Source organism: Panulirus ornatus, chromosome 57 (assembly GCF_036320965.1).
Source record: "Panulirus ornatus isolate Po-2019 chromosome 57, ASM3632096v1, whole genome shotgun sequence".
NCBI classification, from domain to species: Eukaryota; Metazoa; Arthropoda; class Malacostraca; order Decapoda; family Palinuridae; genus Panulirus; species Panulirus ornatus.
In genome coordinates, this window is record NC_092280.1 from 5,071,107 (window position 1) to 5,090,158 (window position 19,052).

General features: G+C 36.6%; 1 protein-coding gene across 11 annotated transcripts in view; it reads left to right on the plus strand.

Moving 5' to 3' along the window:
• The window catches only part of LOC139766118 (sedoheptulokinase-like), a 65,016-nt gene that overhangs the window by 16,931 nt on the left and 29,033 nt on the right, over nucleotides 1-19,052 (plus strand). For 9 of the 11 annotated variants that reach the window (XR_011716804.1, XR_011716801.1, XR_011716802.1 and 6 more), the window contains 10 exons: nucleotides 2,840-2,976; nucleotides 3,543-3,720; nucleotides 5,062-5,229; nucleotides 5,401-5,518; nucleotides 6,372-6,513; nucleotides 8,811-8,908; nucleotides 10,686-10,860; nucleotides 10,995-11,190; nucleotides 14,834-15,049; nucleotides 17,596-17,727. Coding sequence is in view for 2 of the 11 variants with exons in the window: in XM_071694332.1 (XP_071550433.1) it covers nucleotides 2,840-2,976; nucleotides 3,543-3,720; nucleotides 5,062-5,229; nucleotides 5,401-5,518; nucleotides 6,372-6,513; nucleotides 8,811-8,908; nucleotides 10,686-10,860; nucleotides 10,995-11,190; nucleotides 14,834-15,023 (1,402 nt within the window). In the remaining 9 variants the exon portion in view is untranslated. Of the gene's footprint in view, nucleotides 1-2,839; nucleotides 2,977-3,542; nucleotides 3,721-5,061; nucleotides 5,230-5,400; nucleotides 5,519-6,371; nucleotides 6,514-8,810; nucleotides 8,909-10,685; nucleotides 10,861-10,994; nucleotides 11,191-14,833; nucleotides 15,050-17,595; nucleotides 18,251-19,052 lie in introns of those variants that run through there. The other 2 variants (XM_071694333.1, XM_071694332.1) reach the window with 1 other exon arrangement.

Below are 19,052 nucleotides of genomic sequence, written 5' to 3' on the forward strand. Positions count from 1 at the left end.
TTGCCCCTTATACCTTTAAGATGTTGGCTGGCTGGAGTGCCATCCGTATCTTTTTCAGTTTATTACTGATCTCCTTATCTTTTTTACATCTTTCATTAAACTAAACCTTTTTAATGATTTCTTCTCTATTTGAAGGTAAAGGTACCCAAGTTCCCAGTTCTTCCTTCTAAATTTCACAGAACCTTCCACACATTGCCCTGTGTCCTGGCCGCTGAACTCCACTTCCCAATGTGTTTCCATATGATTTGTGACTTATATGGTTTCTATTATTATAACTCCTCTTTAAGTCTGGTTTTGTTGATGTTCATTTTGTTTCCCTATTTATCAAATAACCAAACCCTAGCATTACATGATACTTTTTCCATTGATGTTTCTTGTGCGATACTTCCAATATCCAAGCTTCTGTGTGTGAAGATAAAGTAAAAATAGCAAATTCCAAATTACCCCCAGTCACTCTCTTTGTGAATAATGCTTTACAATCTCAAAGAAGTGTATAGTTTACTGTTTCATTTACCATCCAGATTGTTCCTTCATTGATATTGTATGTTTGCTCTGGTTCCATGTCTCTGTGTCTGTATGTCTGCTATTGTGTGTGCCTTATGTAGTTTGGCCTTTATTTGCCAAAAAAAAGGTTACTTTTTTCCATACTTAGCACTAACCAGTTCAGTGAATATGGTTTTCCGAAACTAGGAAGGCTTAACTGTAAATTCATAAGAAACTGTCAATGGTGTTGATGTTTTTTGTATCTAATCATAGATAAAAAACAAGTATTTTAGTTTTTTCTTTTTTTGCACACTTAGGAGGGGGCCACTGTGGCAGATATGTTTTACCAAAATTATGTGCCAAAGAAAAAAAGGTTACTTTTTCTATACTTAGCATTAACCAGATCAGTAAATATGGTTTTCCAAAACTAGGAAGGCTTAACTGTAAATTCATAAGAAACTATTAATGGTGTTGATGTTTTTTGTATCTAAACATAGATAAAAAAGTATTTTAGTTTTTTCTCTTTTTGCACACTTAGGAGGGCCACTGTGGCAGATATGTTTTATCAAAATTAAGAATGATGAACCTAAAGTCATAACAAAATAATGTCTTTTTTTTTTTAAGCAAATGTTCATAAAGAAGAAAAAATAAATCAGTTGCAGACTAAAAGGCGTGCTTGGGTTTGTTCAGTCTAGCAAGTAATGTGAGTGTCCAAAACTTGGAATTTTAACTCATAATCCAAAAGAATAAAGCTATTTTGATGTTTCTGTGCACTTAATCATAAATCAAAAAGTTCAGATTCTTTTTGCATTCTTAACTTTAACCAGTCCAATGAATAAGATGTTTTCATGAACCAGGAATGGCTAACTTTTAATTCATTCTCTCTCTCCTCTCCTCTCCTCTCCTCTCCTCTCCTCTCTCCTCTCTCCTCTCCTCTCCTCTCCTGTCCTCTCCTGTCCTCTCCTGTCCTCTCCTGTCCTCTCTCTCTCTCTCTCTCTCTCTCTCTCTCTCTCTCTCTCTCTCTCTCTCTCTCTCTCTCTCTCTCTCTCTCTCTCTCTCTCTCTCTCTCTCTCTCTCTCTCTCTCTCTCCCCCCCCCCCCCTCTCTCTCTCTCTCTCTCTCTCTCTCTCTCTCTCTCTCTCTCTCTCTCTCTCTCTCTCTCTCTCTCTCTCTCTCTCTCCCCCCTCTCTCTCTCTCTCTCTCTCTCTCTCTCTCTCTCTCTCTCTCTCTCTCTCTCTCTCTCTCTCTCTCTCTCTCTCTCTCCATAAAAACCAGTTGTGCATTGAAATGGATAAGAAGTTTCTTTACTACCCCTTCCTTGTTCATGTGAATATGCTTTCACAGGTTGTTAGACAACTGACACAGAGAAAAGTAAGTTCTGAAGAATGGAAAACTGTTTCTGTTTAGGTTGATTGCCTGTGAGCAATTTTCAAGGATGCTGTGTCCCACCTTACTTTGCCTTCTCTTTAGAATATATTTTCTTTCGGCATATGTCACTGCCATTTAAGTGACATTTCAGAGAATTTTTAGGCAACTAGTTTGACTGATGAACAGAACATGGGATGGCATTGTCACCACTTTGTAGAGGTTGTTTATTGGCAGTTGGGGACTAAGGTGAAAGTCAATTCTGTTAGAAGTTGATTAGTGAAGGGTGAAATGTTTAAGACACACAAGACAGTGGAAGTTGCCCATTTCTAACTCAGGGATCTTAGAAAACCTTTCACAAATTTTGGAACTGCCCCAAAGAGAAACAGTTTTTCATTCTTCAAGATCACTTTTTGCTTCTTTCTTCACTGCAGAGTTTGAGTTCTTTCAGTCTTTCATGATTATTCATATACTTTTGTCCTTTAGTTTTGTTTGTGATGTGTTTCTGAATTTCTAAGGACCTGCTTGTGAGTATATACCTGCAACCAATTTTTTTTTCAGAATGGCACACAAGCACAAAGTGTTCACTGCATGTCTTGCTTGGTTGATTATGCTGTTTTTCTCTACTGCTACTTTTTTTCCCATGATTTTCTATCCAAGGTTTATCAGGGATTGACTTGAGTCATGAGTCTAGTTTTCTTGTAGATTCTTCTGTTGTCATGCCATGCATGTTTCTTGTTTCCCAGGGATTTGTATTAGGTAATCCATCAAGCATTCTTGCAGGACACTCATGTACTGTCATCTGATATCTTTCTGTTATGTTCCCAGGAAGAGAATCGTTTTTTTATTCATTCATTTGCACACTCATATTCATATCATGCATTGCAGGATAATTGTGTTGTGAAATTAATGTTGTATACCAGGTTAAAAGATAATGAAATATAGAACATGTTTGCCTTATCGTATTGTATGCTCATAAATGACATTTTCAGGATGAGTTCAAATCAATGTGTCTTGGGCATTGATATTGGGACAACCTCAGTGAAATGTTGCCTGGTGGATGTTGTATCCAAAGAAGTTGTGTCCAGCCAGAAGAAGGACACTTACTCAGATGTCCCCAGTGAACTTGGTATTTATTTAGTCACTTTTTTTACATGTTAGTAGTGTCACTTTGTTCATGAGTGTCTTCAATAATAGGTAGAGCATTTTTAGTACAGGCTCTGCCAGTATATGTCAATAACCCAGAGCAGTATCTTCAGGTAATAAGAGATGTAGGAGCTTGTTTACAGGGTTTTTATTTGATAAGATGTATCTTGTGATAATTTCCATCAGGTTAATTTGTATAATATGTTGGGTCATTTGATGTCCCTGCACTTCTTTGTACTGTAGTTTGAAATATACCTCCTGAACGAGTTAGTTAACATTTTTCTGTAAAACATTTAATATTACGTACACCTTATAAGGCATACTTAAAGTTTTATTGGGAAAACAAATATCAATGTTGCTGAAATTATTGCAGTTTCTGTAACACAGTGTCAGTTATTTGCAAAGGAGCCTTATTAGTGACATGGATGATGGAAATGAATTTTATTGGTTACCAAGTTGATTAGTGAATCATGATGTTTTTCATTGTTCTAGGTTTTTGTAGAAGTACTTATGTTTTAGGGGACATGATAATGTAGATATGAACAACAGGTACAGAGGGCAACAAGCAAGATGTACCCCGTATTTTGTCGGCACTTGAGCTGTGTGTGTCACGGTTGCCGAGAGAGGGAATGCGGAAAGTGACGAGAATTGGTGTGTGTGGGCAGATGCACGGCTGTATGTTGTGGAAGCAAGGTGAAGCTTGGGAGCACAAACCAGATTCTGAAAGGTATGTTAAATTCAAAATAATCTTGGTATTCATTGCTTGAGTAAGGAAAGTTTGTCTTCAGTCTTAGTATAAAGGGATAGCAGAACCCCACAGTAGTAGCAGCAGCTTAGGTTGGAGAATCAGGATAATAAGTGACTAACTAGCTTTTTAATGAAACTGCAGATAACCACAGGCACATACTTTGGTTGCAGTTCACTGTAAAATGCCTACATAATGCATGGTTTGATTGACCCTGGGAAGGCAAAGCATGACTTCTTATCCATGCTAGAATTAGGCTAGTAAGAAAATTATTGTCCATATTTACTGCAGACTCAAAGAAGTAAAAAAAAAAAAGTGCTGGAATGAAAAAAGCACTGGAAGATGGTATTTATTGGTTTAGGTATTTTTGTGGTCAGTTTTTTCTGAAAAGGATGAAGTAACATATGATTTTGTTAGATATCTTAATGATGGTACCCTTGACCATCACAAATCTGAAATGCAATAAGAGCTGGTCTTTTCAGTAATATATCCAGAATTGAAAATTAGTTTTGAGGAAAATTTCTAGACTTAACATTTTAATCATTGATGTCTTTCAGGATTAAGTGTTTTATATACATTATATACATATACATATATACACATGTATATATTCACACTTGCTTGCCTTCATCCATTCCTGGCACTACCTTTCCCCACAGGAAACATCATCGCTACCCCTGCTTCAGCAAGGTAGCGCCAGGAAAACAGACAAAAAAGGCTGAATTTGCTCACATTCAGTCTCTAACTGTCATTTGTAATGCACCAAAACCACAGCTCCTTATCAACATTCAGGCCCCACAGACCTTTCCATGTGTGTGTGTGTGTGTTTGTATATTATCCCTTGGGATAGGGGAGAAAGAATATTTCTCATGTATTCCCTGTGCATTGTAGGTGACTAAATGGGGTGGGAGCTAGAAATCCTCTCCTCCAGTTTTTACTTTTTCCTAAAGTAGGAACAGACAGGGGGGGCAAGTGGGGATTTTCCATCTAATGCTTAGTCTTCTGTTGACACTACCTTGACACTACCTCATTAATGCGGAAAATGGCGAATGTATATAAAGAAAATATATTTTTCATACATATTTGCCATTTTCCGCATTGGCATGGTAGTGTCAAGTACGGACGGCTGAGCCATAGAAAAAATAAATTCTCTCTTGGTCCCCTTTTCTGTTCCTTTTGGAAAAGTAAAACAGGAGGGGAGGATTTCTGGCCCCTGCTCCCACCCCAAATTTCATTTTTTATTTTTTGATTATTCATTTATTACTCTTCAGGAAATAATCATATACTCCCATAGTTATGAATATGATTGTTTCCTGATTTCAGGTTTGCAATCAATGAAGTAAGTAACTTGTACACTTGGCAAGACAGTCGATGCACGCAAGAATTTTTGTCATCTCTACCTGTTCCAAAGTCACACATTGCAATATCATCAGGGTTTGGTTGTGCAACACTGCTCTGGTTTTCAAAAAACAAACCTGAGAATTTAACTAAGTAAGATTATCACTCTTTGAATTTTTATTATGTAGATGTTTTGCATATATGTTGTAATTCCAGGAAAATTTATAATGCATGTTATTGCTGAATCCAATATTTTGAGAATATCACCGTTTTCTACATTGCTTTATTGATGTGTCATGTATAATAAGACCCCTAACTATGCAGATTCAATCGAGCAGGAACAATCCATGACTTCTTTGTGTGTATGTTGTGTGGACTAGACCAGCCTATTATGTCAGTGCAGAACGCTGCATCCTGGGGTTACCTCAACACCATTACCAAGGTAGGATGCTACATGGAAATGTTTCTGCTTTCCCTCTTGGTTGAGAAGAAAATAGTGCATTTTCAGTTACCTACTGTAATAGGTGATGACCCTGATCGTAATTTAGTAAATTACAGTAGAGCTTTTGCTTTTCTCGTAAAACCACAGAGTCTAGCATTTTGCATGATGATTATCTCTTTGTTCTTTGTAATATTAGTATTATGTATAATTGGTAAGTTGAATTAGATTGTGAAATAAGTTTGAATAGCCATTGTTAAGAACTTTTGGAATATTTCCTCTGCATGATGTAAAAATAAGTTTTAAAAGGCAGGTAAAATCTCAGATCTCTCTGTGAGGAGTAATAGAATTATAGATAAGTTCTCAGGTTTGACAAGGTTTGATAGGCAGTGAGGATTAATGTACTTAAGTGATACTTGGGTTTGTAGTCAAAAATGTCTATTAGAGTGAAAGTACTTGGAATGAATTTCTCATGATATGGATGTGGAACTAGGAGAGGGTATATATAAAATAAGGAAATTTATTAGAGATTGAATGTAACAGAAAAAGGTTGTACAGTAAGTGGTGCACAGAGATGGTATAGATGTACAAAGAAATGGTAAGATCATAGTGCCTTTGAATGAAAGTGAATAATGTTAATGAGTAAGGATGTCAAAAGTCAGAGTTGAAATGGAAGGACATGGTGAAGTATATTTGATGTGAGTTTGTATGGAAAAAATTATCAAGATGGACAGCAATCACTGTTTTTTGAGGAAGTTGTACTTGAGCCACTTTCCTTAGCGATGGATTAATACATACTGTTGATACAGAATTTCACATCATTGTAATTGATACACCGCTACATGATTTGCAACAGAACTGGAATCATGAGATACTTCAAGAGGCCGGGCTAAATAGTGACTTTCTGCCAAGGGTTGTGGACTCTGGAGAGGAAGCTGGGAAACTAGCTAATTCCTGGTATGGAATTCCTGCTGGCACACCAGTCATTGCTTCACTTGGTATGCTTGGTTTTGTTGGCTTCCCATTACTATGTGAAAAACTTTGATAATTTTAATAAATGAATTAGTGAAAATAAAGCATCAAATTTGTTATTTAGAGCTTTATACTATTTGTATTATAATTTACAATTTCAAGTTTTGTTAATTGTGTTGCTCCTTGCTACTTCACTTGTGATGAATATTAAAATAAGGTAAATGATAACATTTAAGTTCAGTGGCTACTTTAAGATTTTATTCCAAAAGAATTGATTGACACATCACACCTCTTACTTCAATTTTTTCATTATCTTTCAGCCTTATACTTCTTGAGTTTCTCCATTGATTCAGCACCTGCCTATTTTCAAAGCTCACTATCACCTGTACATTAGATTATGCAGATTCGTTCATCGCAAATCCATACTTTTTTCTCACCTTTCCAGTGGTCTTGAACAGTTCTGTTTTGCAATGTGACTGATTGCTGTTAGTATCTTATTACCTAGTTTCCCCATATTATCTTCCACTCTCCGAAACATGCAATCTCTTACCAAAAAGAAATATCTCATTTCATGGGCATAGTCATAATTTTAATTATTTTCTGTACCTGATTGCATTTCCTGCCTCATTTGGTACCTTTGGGAACAAATGAATAATGGCCGCTTTTTCACACATCCACGCTCTTTCATGTATAATTTTCTGAAACTAGAGCCTACTAGTGATGTACCAACATTGAACTTTTAGCCAATACTTATACTGGTTTACATTGGTGATACCAGTACCTTCAAAACATGTGAAAAAGAGAAATTTGTCCTTTTATTCTTTTGTTTTTCAAATAAGGTTAAATCATTTTGTATTTAAATGTTCTCCAGTCTATTCATTATGTATTAAGGTTAGGTAAGATGAGAGTTTGGGTGAAAGATTAGTGGCAAACTCCAAGGATTAAAAGAAATTGTTTTGGAAGATGAATAGTGCGAGGAGAAAAAAAGAAAACAAATGGGGGCATCAGTGAAAGAAGCTGATGGGAAGTGGTAACAGGCAAAGAAGAGGTGAAGCTGATGGGAAGGGGTAACAGCAAATAAGAGGCAAAGAGGAGATGGAGGGAGTTTTCTGAAGGACTCTTGAATGTGTTAGATGGAAAGTTGGCAGATATGGAATGTTTGGAATGTAGAGGTATGTGAAACAAAATATATGTTGTGAGATGAAAGCTGCTAAAAGCAAAGGTCACACCTAGAAGGAAACCATTGTGTGTCATGTGTAAAATGAAGTCACATCTGGAAAAACAATGATTATCATGTACTTCTGAGGTGCATGACTTGTTTCAGTTTTCATCATGCAGTGTGTCCATTACTTAGAACTTATATTCTCTAACTTTTATGCTGAAAATCAGTGTGAGGGAGATTAGCTAGCAAGCTTGGGTGGTATAGTGAATTTTTTTTTTTCTTTTATCTTGAACTTAGTGTCATACGTTACTTTCATGTACTACACAGGCACAGTATTAGAAATGAATGACTTGAGTATGTTTAGAGCCAGTACGATTTATGCTGAATTACAAAGCACTGTGAGGATGAGTGGCTGGGAGGTGTAGGAAGGACATTGGTGGTTTTCCTTTGGAAAATTCGAGGTTTTTATGTATCACATATTACAAAAGTCCTTCATTTCCCATTTATTATGTTAAAGAAAAATTAGGTGTAGTTTTTTGTAGTTTCCTTCACGAACACAAGTTCATTGGAGACACCTCCTGTGTAGGCCTTTCTCTTTCTTTAAAACTTTGGAAAAGTAACTCTTATAGATTACTTATTTCTTCAGATTTCTCCTGTGATTCTTCTTTACTTTTATCAAAACAAACTGATTTATAGGTGTTCTCCTTAATAGCTTAAGTTATCCAACAGTTTCCATATTTTCCATGGGGTCATCATATATGCATAATCATGCATTTATAATGATAGTTGCATGGATACTGATGAGAGGAAAATTTTTGCCTGTGTCCCTAGTAATTGAAGAGACTGTATAGCATAGAACTTGTATGATAAATCAGCTGGCTATTTAAACAAAGTTGAAAAAGATAGAAAGTCTGTTGATTTCAGCCATATTCACAGACTAAGCATGAATTGATATCAACTTGTTACTGATTGCACTGAAAATTTCATGGAAATTCTATGGTGGCTTCACCTAATTTACATTTTTTAATGACTTGTTGATACTTCATGTACATTCATTGCAATATTATGGTAAAGAGTGTAAGATTTAGGTGTGTAAAAAGGTGGAGAAATCTTGACAATCAGAAGAGATTGCTCAATTAAAGATGATTCCTACCTTTACAGGTGATCTTCAGTGTTCAGTCTTACCACTTTTAACCAAAAACAGTGATGCAGTAATCAACATTTCCACATCTGCTCAACTTTGCTTCAAAATGCCTAAGGTAAGAAGTTTAACGAAATCATCTCCATAGTATATATATATTACAGGTTTACTTCCTTGTATGATTTCCACAATGGAAGGGAGTAAGAATATATGTAAAGTTTAGTAGTTAGGAAAGATAAGTTTTGGTAAAATTGTTTAGATTTGCACCAATAAGATTTTTATATATTTATCTATGACATTTTTGAATTCCCAGATTTTATTTTTGGCTGTTTATATCAATGAATGGGCTTTTAACCTGCTGAAGTACTTTGTCATTTACAGTCAGTCTGTCTGAGTAACCCATGGGATCATGAGTCCTTTTATAATTGGTTTGATATTTATTTATCTCATTCTCATAAAAGGTCCATTTGTTTATGTACCATGGAGAAGATTTCTTAGTGATTGAAAACAAACCACAGGTATCTTTAGTATCTTTCCATGTTTATGTATGGTTCATTTGAGATTCTAATCTCTCATAAGTTTTAAAATGACTTAACCATGAATCATCAGTTTTATTTTCAGATGAATTTAATTAACACATCGATTATAACAGATTTGCCATAGATAACAGAGAGACATTATTCCCTCCAAGAGGTGTAAGAATCATCTACTTACAATTTACACTTGATTGGATGAGCCCTGATAACTCTACTGCACACTACTATTAGCAGTCTCTTAGTGAATATGGCACTCTTATTTTAACTCTGGATTTTTATTTAGATAGTTATTGGTCTAAAAAGAAAGTGTGTGTCTGTCATGAAACAATAGTGTTAATGCCTTATGCCAGCTTCAAAAGAGTGAAACTACGATAATGAAAGTAAGGACGATTATTGTTTTTAACCTGCATTCGGATTAGAAGAGTGAGGAATCAAAACATGGTATTTGTATATAGCAAGTTTGTTGCATCAAGAAACTTACAGCAAAGAAGAAGGGGAATTAATATTATTTAAAAGATGCATTGAGTTGATAGTAACAACCTATCATTTGATTTGGATGGCCTTTCACCACCCTTCCTAATATCAGCCGGTGCTCCACCCTTCCTTACAACAGTAGCACTAGTATTTATCTTATCGCATATGTACATGGGAATGCACTGTTTACAGTTAAGAAAACTATGACAGTTAAGGCCAGATGCATCTAAAACACCACAGAGGTGCTGCTTTAGTGCACTGAAATTTATTTCTTAGCAAATTTGTTATTTGTATCAAAAATTGGCAGGAGATATGGTTTAATGAGATGTAAGTCAAGCTATTGCCCTTGTTTATGGAATGTAATGTATATATTGATATTGCCTGACTCCACCTGCTCAAGGTAACACTGCAAGTGAAAATTCACCTATGGCAAGGCTGTATCCAAAGGAGTCTTCATATCCCTGTTACTGGAAGTAGTGGAGCCTTGGGCTACAGGAGCCTTTAGAAAGGTCTTGGGTCACACAAGGACTTTTTAGTAGAAATTGGTTTAAGGTTAGTCATCATACGTACTTCACACATTTTTGCCATTAGGTTAGATTATTAGATAAAAGAATTGATGTACTTGTAAACATATTTGTGGAATATGGTGGAGTGGGGGTCATGCAGTAAACAGGATGAGCCAGGGCATGTGAAGTGGTCAAGGTAAACCATAGAGTAGTCTGTAGGGTTAGGTTGTGTTCAGTAGGCTCTGGTTTCAGGACATATACACTACAGCTTATGAGTGGGTGATAGTAAATGATGCCATTGCTCATGTATTCCTGGTTTAACTTAAATGCTTCACATGCTTTATATTAACAGTGATAATATATGATCCTTTATTTACAGGACTTTGTACCTCCGGAGCAGCCACCAAGTATCTCACAACCAATTGAATACTTTCCTTTCTTTGATGACTCATACTTGGCTGTGGCAGCATCACTCAATGGAGGCAATGCCCTGGCTGCCTTTGTAAGGACAGTACAACTATGGAGTCTTGAATTAGGCTTTCAGGTTCCTCAGTGTAAGTACAGATACTTTGATTGAAATGAAATTTTTTGCATAATTATGAGTGTTATTCATTTCTATGGTATAAAATGTGATTTGATAGATTATTCTTAATTTTGTAAATACAGTCGTAGGTCTTCTTCATTACAGCTAAAATTTGGCAGAGGATTCTTGAACTTGGAGGAGACCAACAAAGCCAGTCTGCACTTGTGATAAAACCTACATTGTTTGGAGAACGCCATATGCCAGAAGAAAATGCCAGTGTAAACAATATTGACTTAGGCAATGTATCTCTGGGCAAGGTTACTCGTGCATTATGCAAGGGTGTCATCACCAACATACACAGGTAAAAACTTAACCCAGATATTGCATGTGCTTAAGCTCAAAGCCAGTTGGATGAGTAGAAATATGATTGCACTCATTTTGAATGCTGTATGAAACTGTTATATTTTTCTTGCTATCCCTGGGGATAGAGGAGAAAGAATACTTCCCACATATTCCTTGCATGTTGTAGAAGGCGACTAAAAGGAAAGGGAGTAGGGGGCTGGAAATCCTCCCGTCTCGTTTTTAGTTTTCCAAAAGAAGGAACAGAGGAGGGGGCCAAGTGAGGATATTCCCTCAAAGGCTCAGTCTTCTGTTCTTAATGTGACCTCGCAAATGCGGGAAATGATGAATAGTATGAAGAAGAATTGGTCTTGCTATTTTGATTAAACATATTGAGCTCAAACTAATCAGGAGCACCATGTCAAGAATATATATATGTACATTCATTTACTTATGACGTATGTTGAAGGAATCATCATGTTTTTGAAGATTGTTTTTTTATGTCAGAAAATGTAAAAAGTTTGTCAGTTGACATGACAGGTATATGGTAGGTGATAGTGGGAGATACGTAGTTGTTGATTATGTTGTGGTAGGTTTAGGGTTTTTTTTTTTTCACTGTGTGTTTGTCAGGGTTGTTATCATTTCAGCCATAATCCCATCCATTCCAGGTGCCTTTTCTACCTTCAGTTTCATTATTGCCCATCTTACCTCCCATTTTGCTATAGGCCCTTGCACTTGTATCCTCTTCCTTCCATATCCTTGATATCCATGAATGTAATTAGTGCTGGTTCCCCTTCTCCCACATTCATCAGTTCTTTAGATTATTCTTTCCATCTTCCTTGCACTTCCTCCTTTTGATTCAGCAACTCCCCTTCCTTACTTCTCATATTAACATTTCCACTCCTACATCCACCTCTCTCCTTTCCCTCTTCACCTCCTTCCAGTATAGTTTCTTATCCTGAAACTTTTCACTTGCTTCCAAAATCTTCATCTCTTTTGTTTTTCTTTTTTTTTTTTTCCTCTATAAGCTTCTTAACATTTCACTTGCATATTTTGTATTCTTCTCTCCTCCATTGCTGAACTTCCACTGGTGCATTCTTATCGAGCAATCTACCATATTCCTTTTTCTTCTCTTCCACAGCATTTCTAATCTCTTCTGTCCATCATGCATTGCCCTTTTTATTCCTGTATCTTACTACCTTATATCCAACTACCAATTCTACAACCTTTGATAATATTTCTCTAAACATTTTAAACACTTATCCCTGGGGATAGGGGAGAAAGAATACTTCCCACATATTCCTTGTGTGTTGTAGAAGGTAACTAAAAGAGGAGGGAGCAGGGGGCTGGAAATCCTCTCCTCCCCATTTTATTTTTCCAAAGGAAGGAACAAAGGAGACCAAGTGAGGATATTCCCTCTAAGGCTCAGTCTTCTGTTCTTAGTGCTACCTCGCTAATGCTGGAAATGGCGAATATGTATGTAAAAAATTAAACACCTCATTCACACATGACTGCATCCTTACGTTCACTGCATTTACACCTAAGTTTTCAATTACCTTCCTTCATACTCCTCCTTTCATTTTTTCTGATTATCTTCTCTATTGCCAACACTTTTACCTCTCCATTCTTCCTTACACCATGCCTCCACTTCTCTCTGATCCTCATTCTCACAAGAATTACAAAATAGTCAGTCTCCAAAGAATCCTCTCACAACTCTAGCATCTAGCACAGCCTCTTTCAATCTTTCATTTACTGTCACATAGTCAATCAAAGTCTGTTGCTCTTCTCTTCCATCATTCCCCATCCATGTATATCTGTGGATCATCTTGTATTGAAAAAAGGTGTTTGCAAGGAATAAGCCCTCTCAGCACAAATGCCCTCAAGATAACTTCCACTCTCATTTACTCCAGACACTCTCCATCTACCAACTATCTCGCCAATTTCATCATGTCCCGCTTTCACATTAATATCACCCAACATGACCACATGTCTCTTTTTCTCAAAACCATTTATTCAGTCATTCAAATTTCTCCAGAAAAGCTTCATTTCATCCTTACCTTGTACAGTCTTCTTCTTCACAGGTGCATATACACATACCCATGCATACTTCACAGTCCTAGTCTTTCCTTTCATCCACTTTATTCTTAATCTATTCCATCCATGCTTTGTAGTACCCTCCCACACTCATGGTGATAGCAGAATTGCACATCCTTCATTTCCTCTTCCCCAATAGTTTTCATTCATTCCCATCCATACCACACCTTCCATGCCCTACCATAACTTGCAGTCATTATTTCCATTTTCACTCCACACACCCTGCTCATGGACATGGGTTTCCTCAATCCCTAGCACATCCATACTAAAACCTTTAAACCTCTCCACAAGCTCCCTCCTTTTGCTCTCACCAGTCATCCCATTCACATTCAGTGCCATCACTCTCAGTTGCTTACATTAGAGGAAGTGAAGTGTTTTAGATATCTGGGAGTGGACATGGCAGAAGACGAAATCATGGAAGTGGAAATGAGTCATAGGGTAGGGAGGGGGCAAAGATTCTGGGAGCATTGAAGAATGTATAGAAAGAGAATGTAAAAATGAGTGTTGGAAGGAATATTCATCCCAACAATATTATATGGATGTAAGGCATGAGCTATAGATAGGGTTGTGTGTAAGAGGGTGGATGTGTTGGAGATGAAATATTTAAGGACATTATGTGGTGTGGTGTGATGTGGTTTAATCAAGTAAGTAATGAAAGGGTAAGAGAGATTTGTAGTAATAGAAAAGAATATGATTGAGAGAGCAGAAGAAGAGTGTCATATTCCATTTGCTCTTTGTCACTTTTTAAGGAACACCAACATTGCATTCATCTTTCTAAATATGCCTTATAAATGAGACCTGTCTTTAAAACATTAAGATATGGTATACCTTGATAGAATATGTATCAACATAGATATCATACTGAAATAGATTAATGTACTTTGGCATGCAAACCAGCTGCATGCAGTTTGCAAATATTAGTTTATTAGAGATGGTTTCAAATGGAGATACGAGAGGAGTGATTTGGGATCAGATGCAATGGCAGTATTTTCTCTGTTGAGGTGCTGTGAATTAAGACAAGGATTTCAATAGATGAATCAACATAGTGAACATGATGAGTAAGTATGAATTACCTATGTAGGCATGGAAGTTTATGTTTCTTTTTTAACATATTGGGTATGGGTTGAGGAAGTGTATAAGGCTGTATATACCATATTCACCTCATGGAGTTTAGAATAGAGTAAATGATGATAAGTATAGAGGTAGATATATATGCTAAGACTGATTTGGTGATTCATGATATTTATATGATAACTGACATTGTCCAAGATGTTATATTACTGTGTTCTTATTGTCAGTATAATATAGTGTATTATTATTAACAAAATGAATGATTGAGCATAATTTTTAGAGCATGTGTAGTGCTTTATTCAGGTCCATTGGTGTTTGTTACCCAGAATGTGATTGTGTAATAATAGTTTCATTTGTGATATTCTTGTTTCTGGGAAAGGAATACAGTATATGTTTTTTTTTGTAACTGATATATGTAACTGTAAATGAGTTTCTAAATATTCTGTATTGTAAATGTTTGAAGAAAGAATAACAATGCTCAATGCTCATATTTTTTCCAGTATGATGCCACGGTCTCTGCTTGTGGAAAATGACATTACAAGTATCATAGGGGGTGGGTCAGCCCTTGCAAGAAATCCCATTTTGCTGCGGGAACTTGAAGAGGCTTACAAGCTCCCAGTTTCACTAGACTCACGTGGTGATGCTGCCTATGGATCTGCTTTAGCAGCCATTAAGGCTAAACTGGCTTGAGATTATTTTCTCAGGGAAATTATAATGTAAGGAAAAATAAGTAATGTATGGGAAAAAAGTATTTAGTAGTTGGTAAGCAGCCAGGAAGCAGGGAGGTATATTACCAGTACTACCCACCTGGGTTGTCAAGTTGCATTTCTCTGACCCAGGTAGCTGTCTTTTCTTTGTATCTCGCCCTCACATGTACAACTGGCATTCTTTCCACAAACATACAGCCTCCCCTTGTCATATACAACACTTGACAAAGTGCTCATTCTTTGTAAGTGTAGACTTTCTTGCGGTGAGCCTTTTGGCAAAATGGTAGGAGCAATAGATAGAAGTAGTAGGTAGGAACATTAAGGCAGGAGCATTAGTAGAGGTACTTGGTTGGAACATTAGGCAGGAGTTTTAGTTAGAAGTATTCGGTAGGAATATTAGGTAGGAGTCTCTGCAAACACTGCACTAGAGTTGCCCTCTGCCACTGGCCTGTTAAGAGTAAGGCATTAAAGGCTAAGAAGTGCATTTAGAGTTCACTAGTCATGGAGACTACAAATTTCTTAAAAAAGACTATCAAAAATATTAACACTGGAAACCTTCCTTTCTATCTATCTATCTATCTATCTATATTTTTGATGCCTGTTCCAAACTGGAACTCTCTGAAGGGGAGTTCCAGTTTGGAACAGGCATCAAAATATAGTTAGATAGACAGATAGAAAGGAAGGTTTCCAGTGTTAATATTTTTGATAGTCTTTTTTAAGAAATTCGTAAAGAAAGCTTCATATATAGATTAGTGATGTAGAAGCTGTAAACTAACCAAGGAATCTAGAACACAAGGTCTGCCAAGCATTTGTTCAAGATTGGAGGAATAGGAAAGAATTATCATGTACTGCAGACCATTACATAAAAGTTTTTATGTCTATTTATCAGTATCTCTGATGCCTGTTCCCCTTGGGAACTCCCTCAAGGAAGTGATGGTAGCAAAAGGGTCTTCATAACTGGTGAACTCCAGTGCTGCTTCTAAGCCTTTAGTGCCTAATGTATCCCTAAACAATGTGTAAAGTCTAGGAATGCATTAATATGCTAAGGGCTTTTATATAAAAGGTTCATGATTAAATGAGTTAATAACTAGGTGATCAGAAACAAACATGGCAAGAATACAATTAGATTTGAGAAAGTTGAGAGTAAATGTGAAAAAGAGCAAGGTTATTAGGTCCAGCATGGTTGAGGAACAAGTTAGTTAGGAGGTAAGATTGAATGGAGAAAAGTTAGAGGAAGTGAAGTGTTTACAATATTTGGGAGTAGACTTGGCAGCGAATGGAACCATGGAAGCCGAAGTGAGTCATTGGGGAGGGGGCGAAGGTCCTGGGTGCAAAAATGGGCATGTTGAAAGATTAGTAGTTCCAACAATGTTGTATGGTTGCGAGGCATGGGCTATAGATAGAGTTGTATGGAGGAGGGTGGATGTGTTGGAAATGAAATGTTTGAGGACATTATGTGATGAGATGGTTTCATTGAGTAAGTAATGAAAGGGTAAGAGAGATGTGTGGTAATAAAGAGTGTGGTTGAGAGAAGAAGAGGGTGTGATGAAATGGTTTGGAGAGAATGAGTGAGGAAAGATTGCCAAAGAGGATATTTGTTTCAGAGGTAAAGGGAACGAGGAGAAGCGGGAGACCAAATTGCAGGTGGAAGGATGGAGTGAAAAAGATTTTGAGCAATCAGGGCCTGAACATACAGGAGGGTGAAAGACGTGCAAGGGATAGAGTAGATTGGAACGATGTGGTATACTGGGGTGGATGTGCTGTCAAGTGATTGAACCAGGGCATGTGAAGCATCTATCGGTAAACCATGGAAAGTTTTCTGAGGCCTGGATGTGGAAAGGGAGCTGTGGTTTCAGTGCATTACTCATGACAGCTAGAGACTGAGTATGAACAAATGAGGCCTTTCTTGTCTTTTCCTAGTACTTCCTCGCAGGGGAGTGTGCTATTTCATGTGTGGTGGGGTGGCAACAGGAATGGATGGAGGCAGCAAGTGTGAATGTGTATATGTATATATGTATATGTCTGTGTACTTATACATTGAGATGTATAAGTATGTATATGTGAGTGTGTGGGCATTTATGTATATACATATGTATATGGGTGGGTTGGGCCATTCTTTCATCCGTTTCAGGAGACAGTGATTAAGTATAATGAAATAAAATGTATATGATTGGATGGGTCTTCGTCTGTTTACTGGCACTACCTCGCTAACACTTGAAATGACGACCAAGTATGATAGATGGATGAATATATATTCACATCTGTACATATATGTATATGTATATGATATATATATATGATATAATAATGTAGTGTATATGAGTGGATGGGTCTTTCTTCATCTGTTTCCTCCTTGCTAACACAGGAAACATTGATCAAGTATTATAATAAAAAAGTAGCTGTTCTGACAGTTAGTTGCAACATTATTTCTGTATGCAATTTCTTTTATGTAAACAACTGCAAATAAGGATGTTTATGGCTGAAACTGCAGTTTGGCAACTCCAGTATGAAATAGTTGTCAGAAATAATTGATAATGGCTTCCTTTTCTTTACAGAATATGGAGTTGAGATGCATATCTGCAGGTTATGTGTTCTTTCTTGTGATTGTCTTTCTTGTAGACTTTAAAGCTACCAGCAGTGCCAAGATATTAAAATGAATCCTGAGAAAGGAAACCAGCTAAACACAAGTAAGTCTTGAACAAAACTATTTACGCATGTTCATACTGCACCTCAGTTCTGCAATTCATAAGGCTTTAGTTAATTAAATTTCATCTTGAATTAGATTAGTCACTATATATTGGATATAAATAGAGCTAGCTTTTAACCTCACTGTTACATCAGCATATTCTGCCAGGGCTTGTGAGTACTCCAGTCACTTCAGACTCATTTTGATTAGTGCTCAGTTACCTTCTTGTGAGACTGTTTATCATTACTAACTTTTTTACATAGGTAAGTTTGCTAGTGTAACATAGATATATTCTTATATTATCAATGCCATTTTCATTGACATTGGCTATATTAAGCTCATAGTTGATTATGTAGAACTGAAGTCCCCAGTTCTATAAACTGACAGAGGGCAGGAATGCCCAGTTCCATTGAGTTTGCTTACTTCCTGCTACTGCTCGTATAATGCATTTGTATAATTGGCTCCGTATGTATGCAGGATGTATGTGTAAAGATACTTGGGTTCAATAAAAGTTAGTATCAGAATGATTATTTTCTTTATACTTGCACATGTAAGACAGTCTGATCCAAAGATTGTCATGCATACTACTTCATTTGGAAGGGAACAACATATATGTAATTCCTCTCTAGAAATAATGTTCTGGTCGGCAGATATCCATGTCACATGTGAAATGTTCCTTGATTAACTGGTTGAATAACAGTAGACCCCCTTTAATGACATGCAGTGAAGGCACAGTGTAGAAGTCACATTAGGGTAGTAGACATGTTTGTCTCAGTACATAATCTCACCATGATATGTACAAAGTTATCATGGCACTTCTGAGAAAAACTTCTATAAATAGGCCATTCTTCTTGGTCTGGTTCGAAGTCATCCCATCAAGTAAATTGGGTATTAACCAAAGCAGTGATTGTATGTATAGTATCATACCTACATGTTGAGAAAATGGCTAAAAGTCCTAAACTTAGTAAACTTTAAGACATACGTTTTATCCTCCATGCTAAAAATCCCTACATATCCCTACAAATTCAACTGTTTTGATTTGGGCTCATTTAACAAATGACCAGTTTCCTTCTAATGTTTTTTATAGTCATCATCAGTTATAAATGTTTCATTTAGTATGTGCATCTTAAAGATCCAGTAAATTTCTTCATTCTATGTGGAAACCTGAAAGCCAAATCTTGTACTAAGCATCATGTTAGTAGTGTTCTGAAAGTTTATCATCCTGCTTCAGGTATGCACTACATGAAAGTAATGCCATGGAGGTTACCTTAATGGTCTGTCGACTGATTCACACTATCCAGACCTGTCAGTTATAAAATTGCGTAG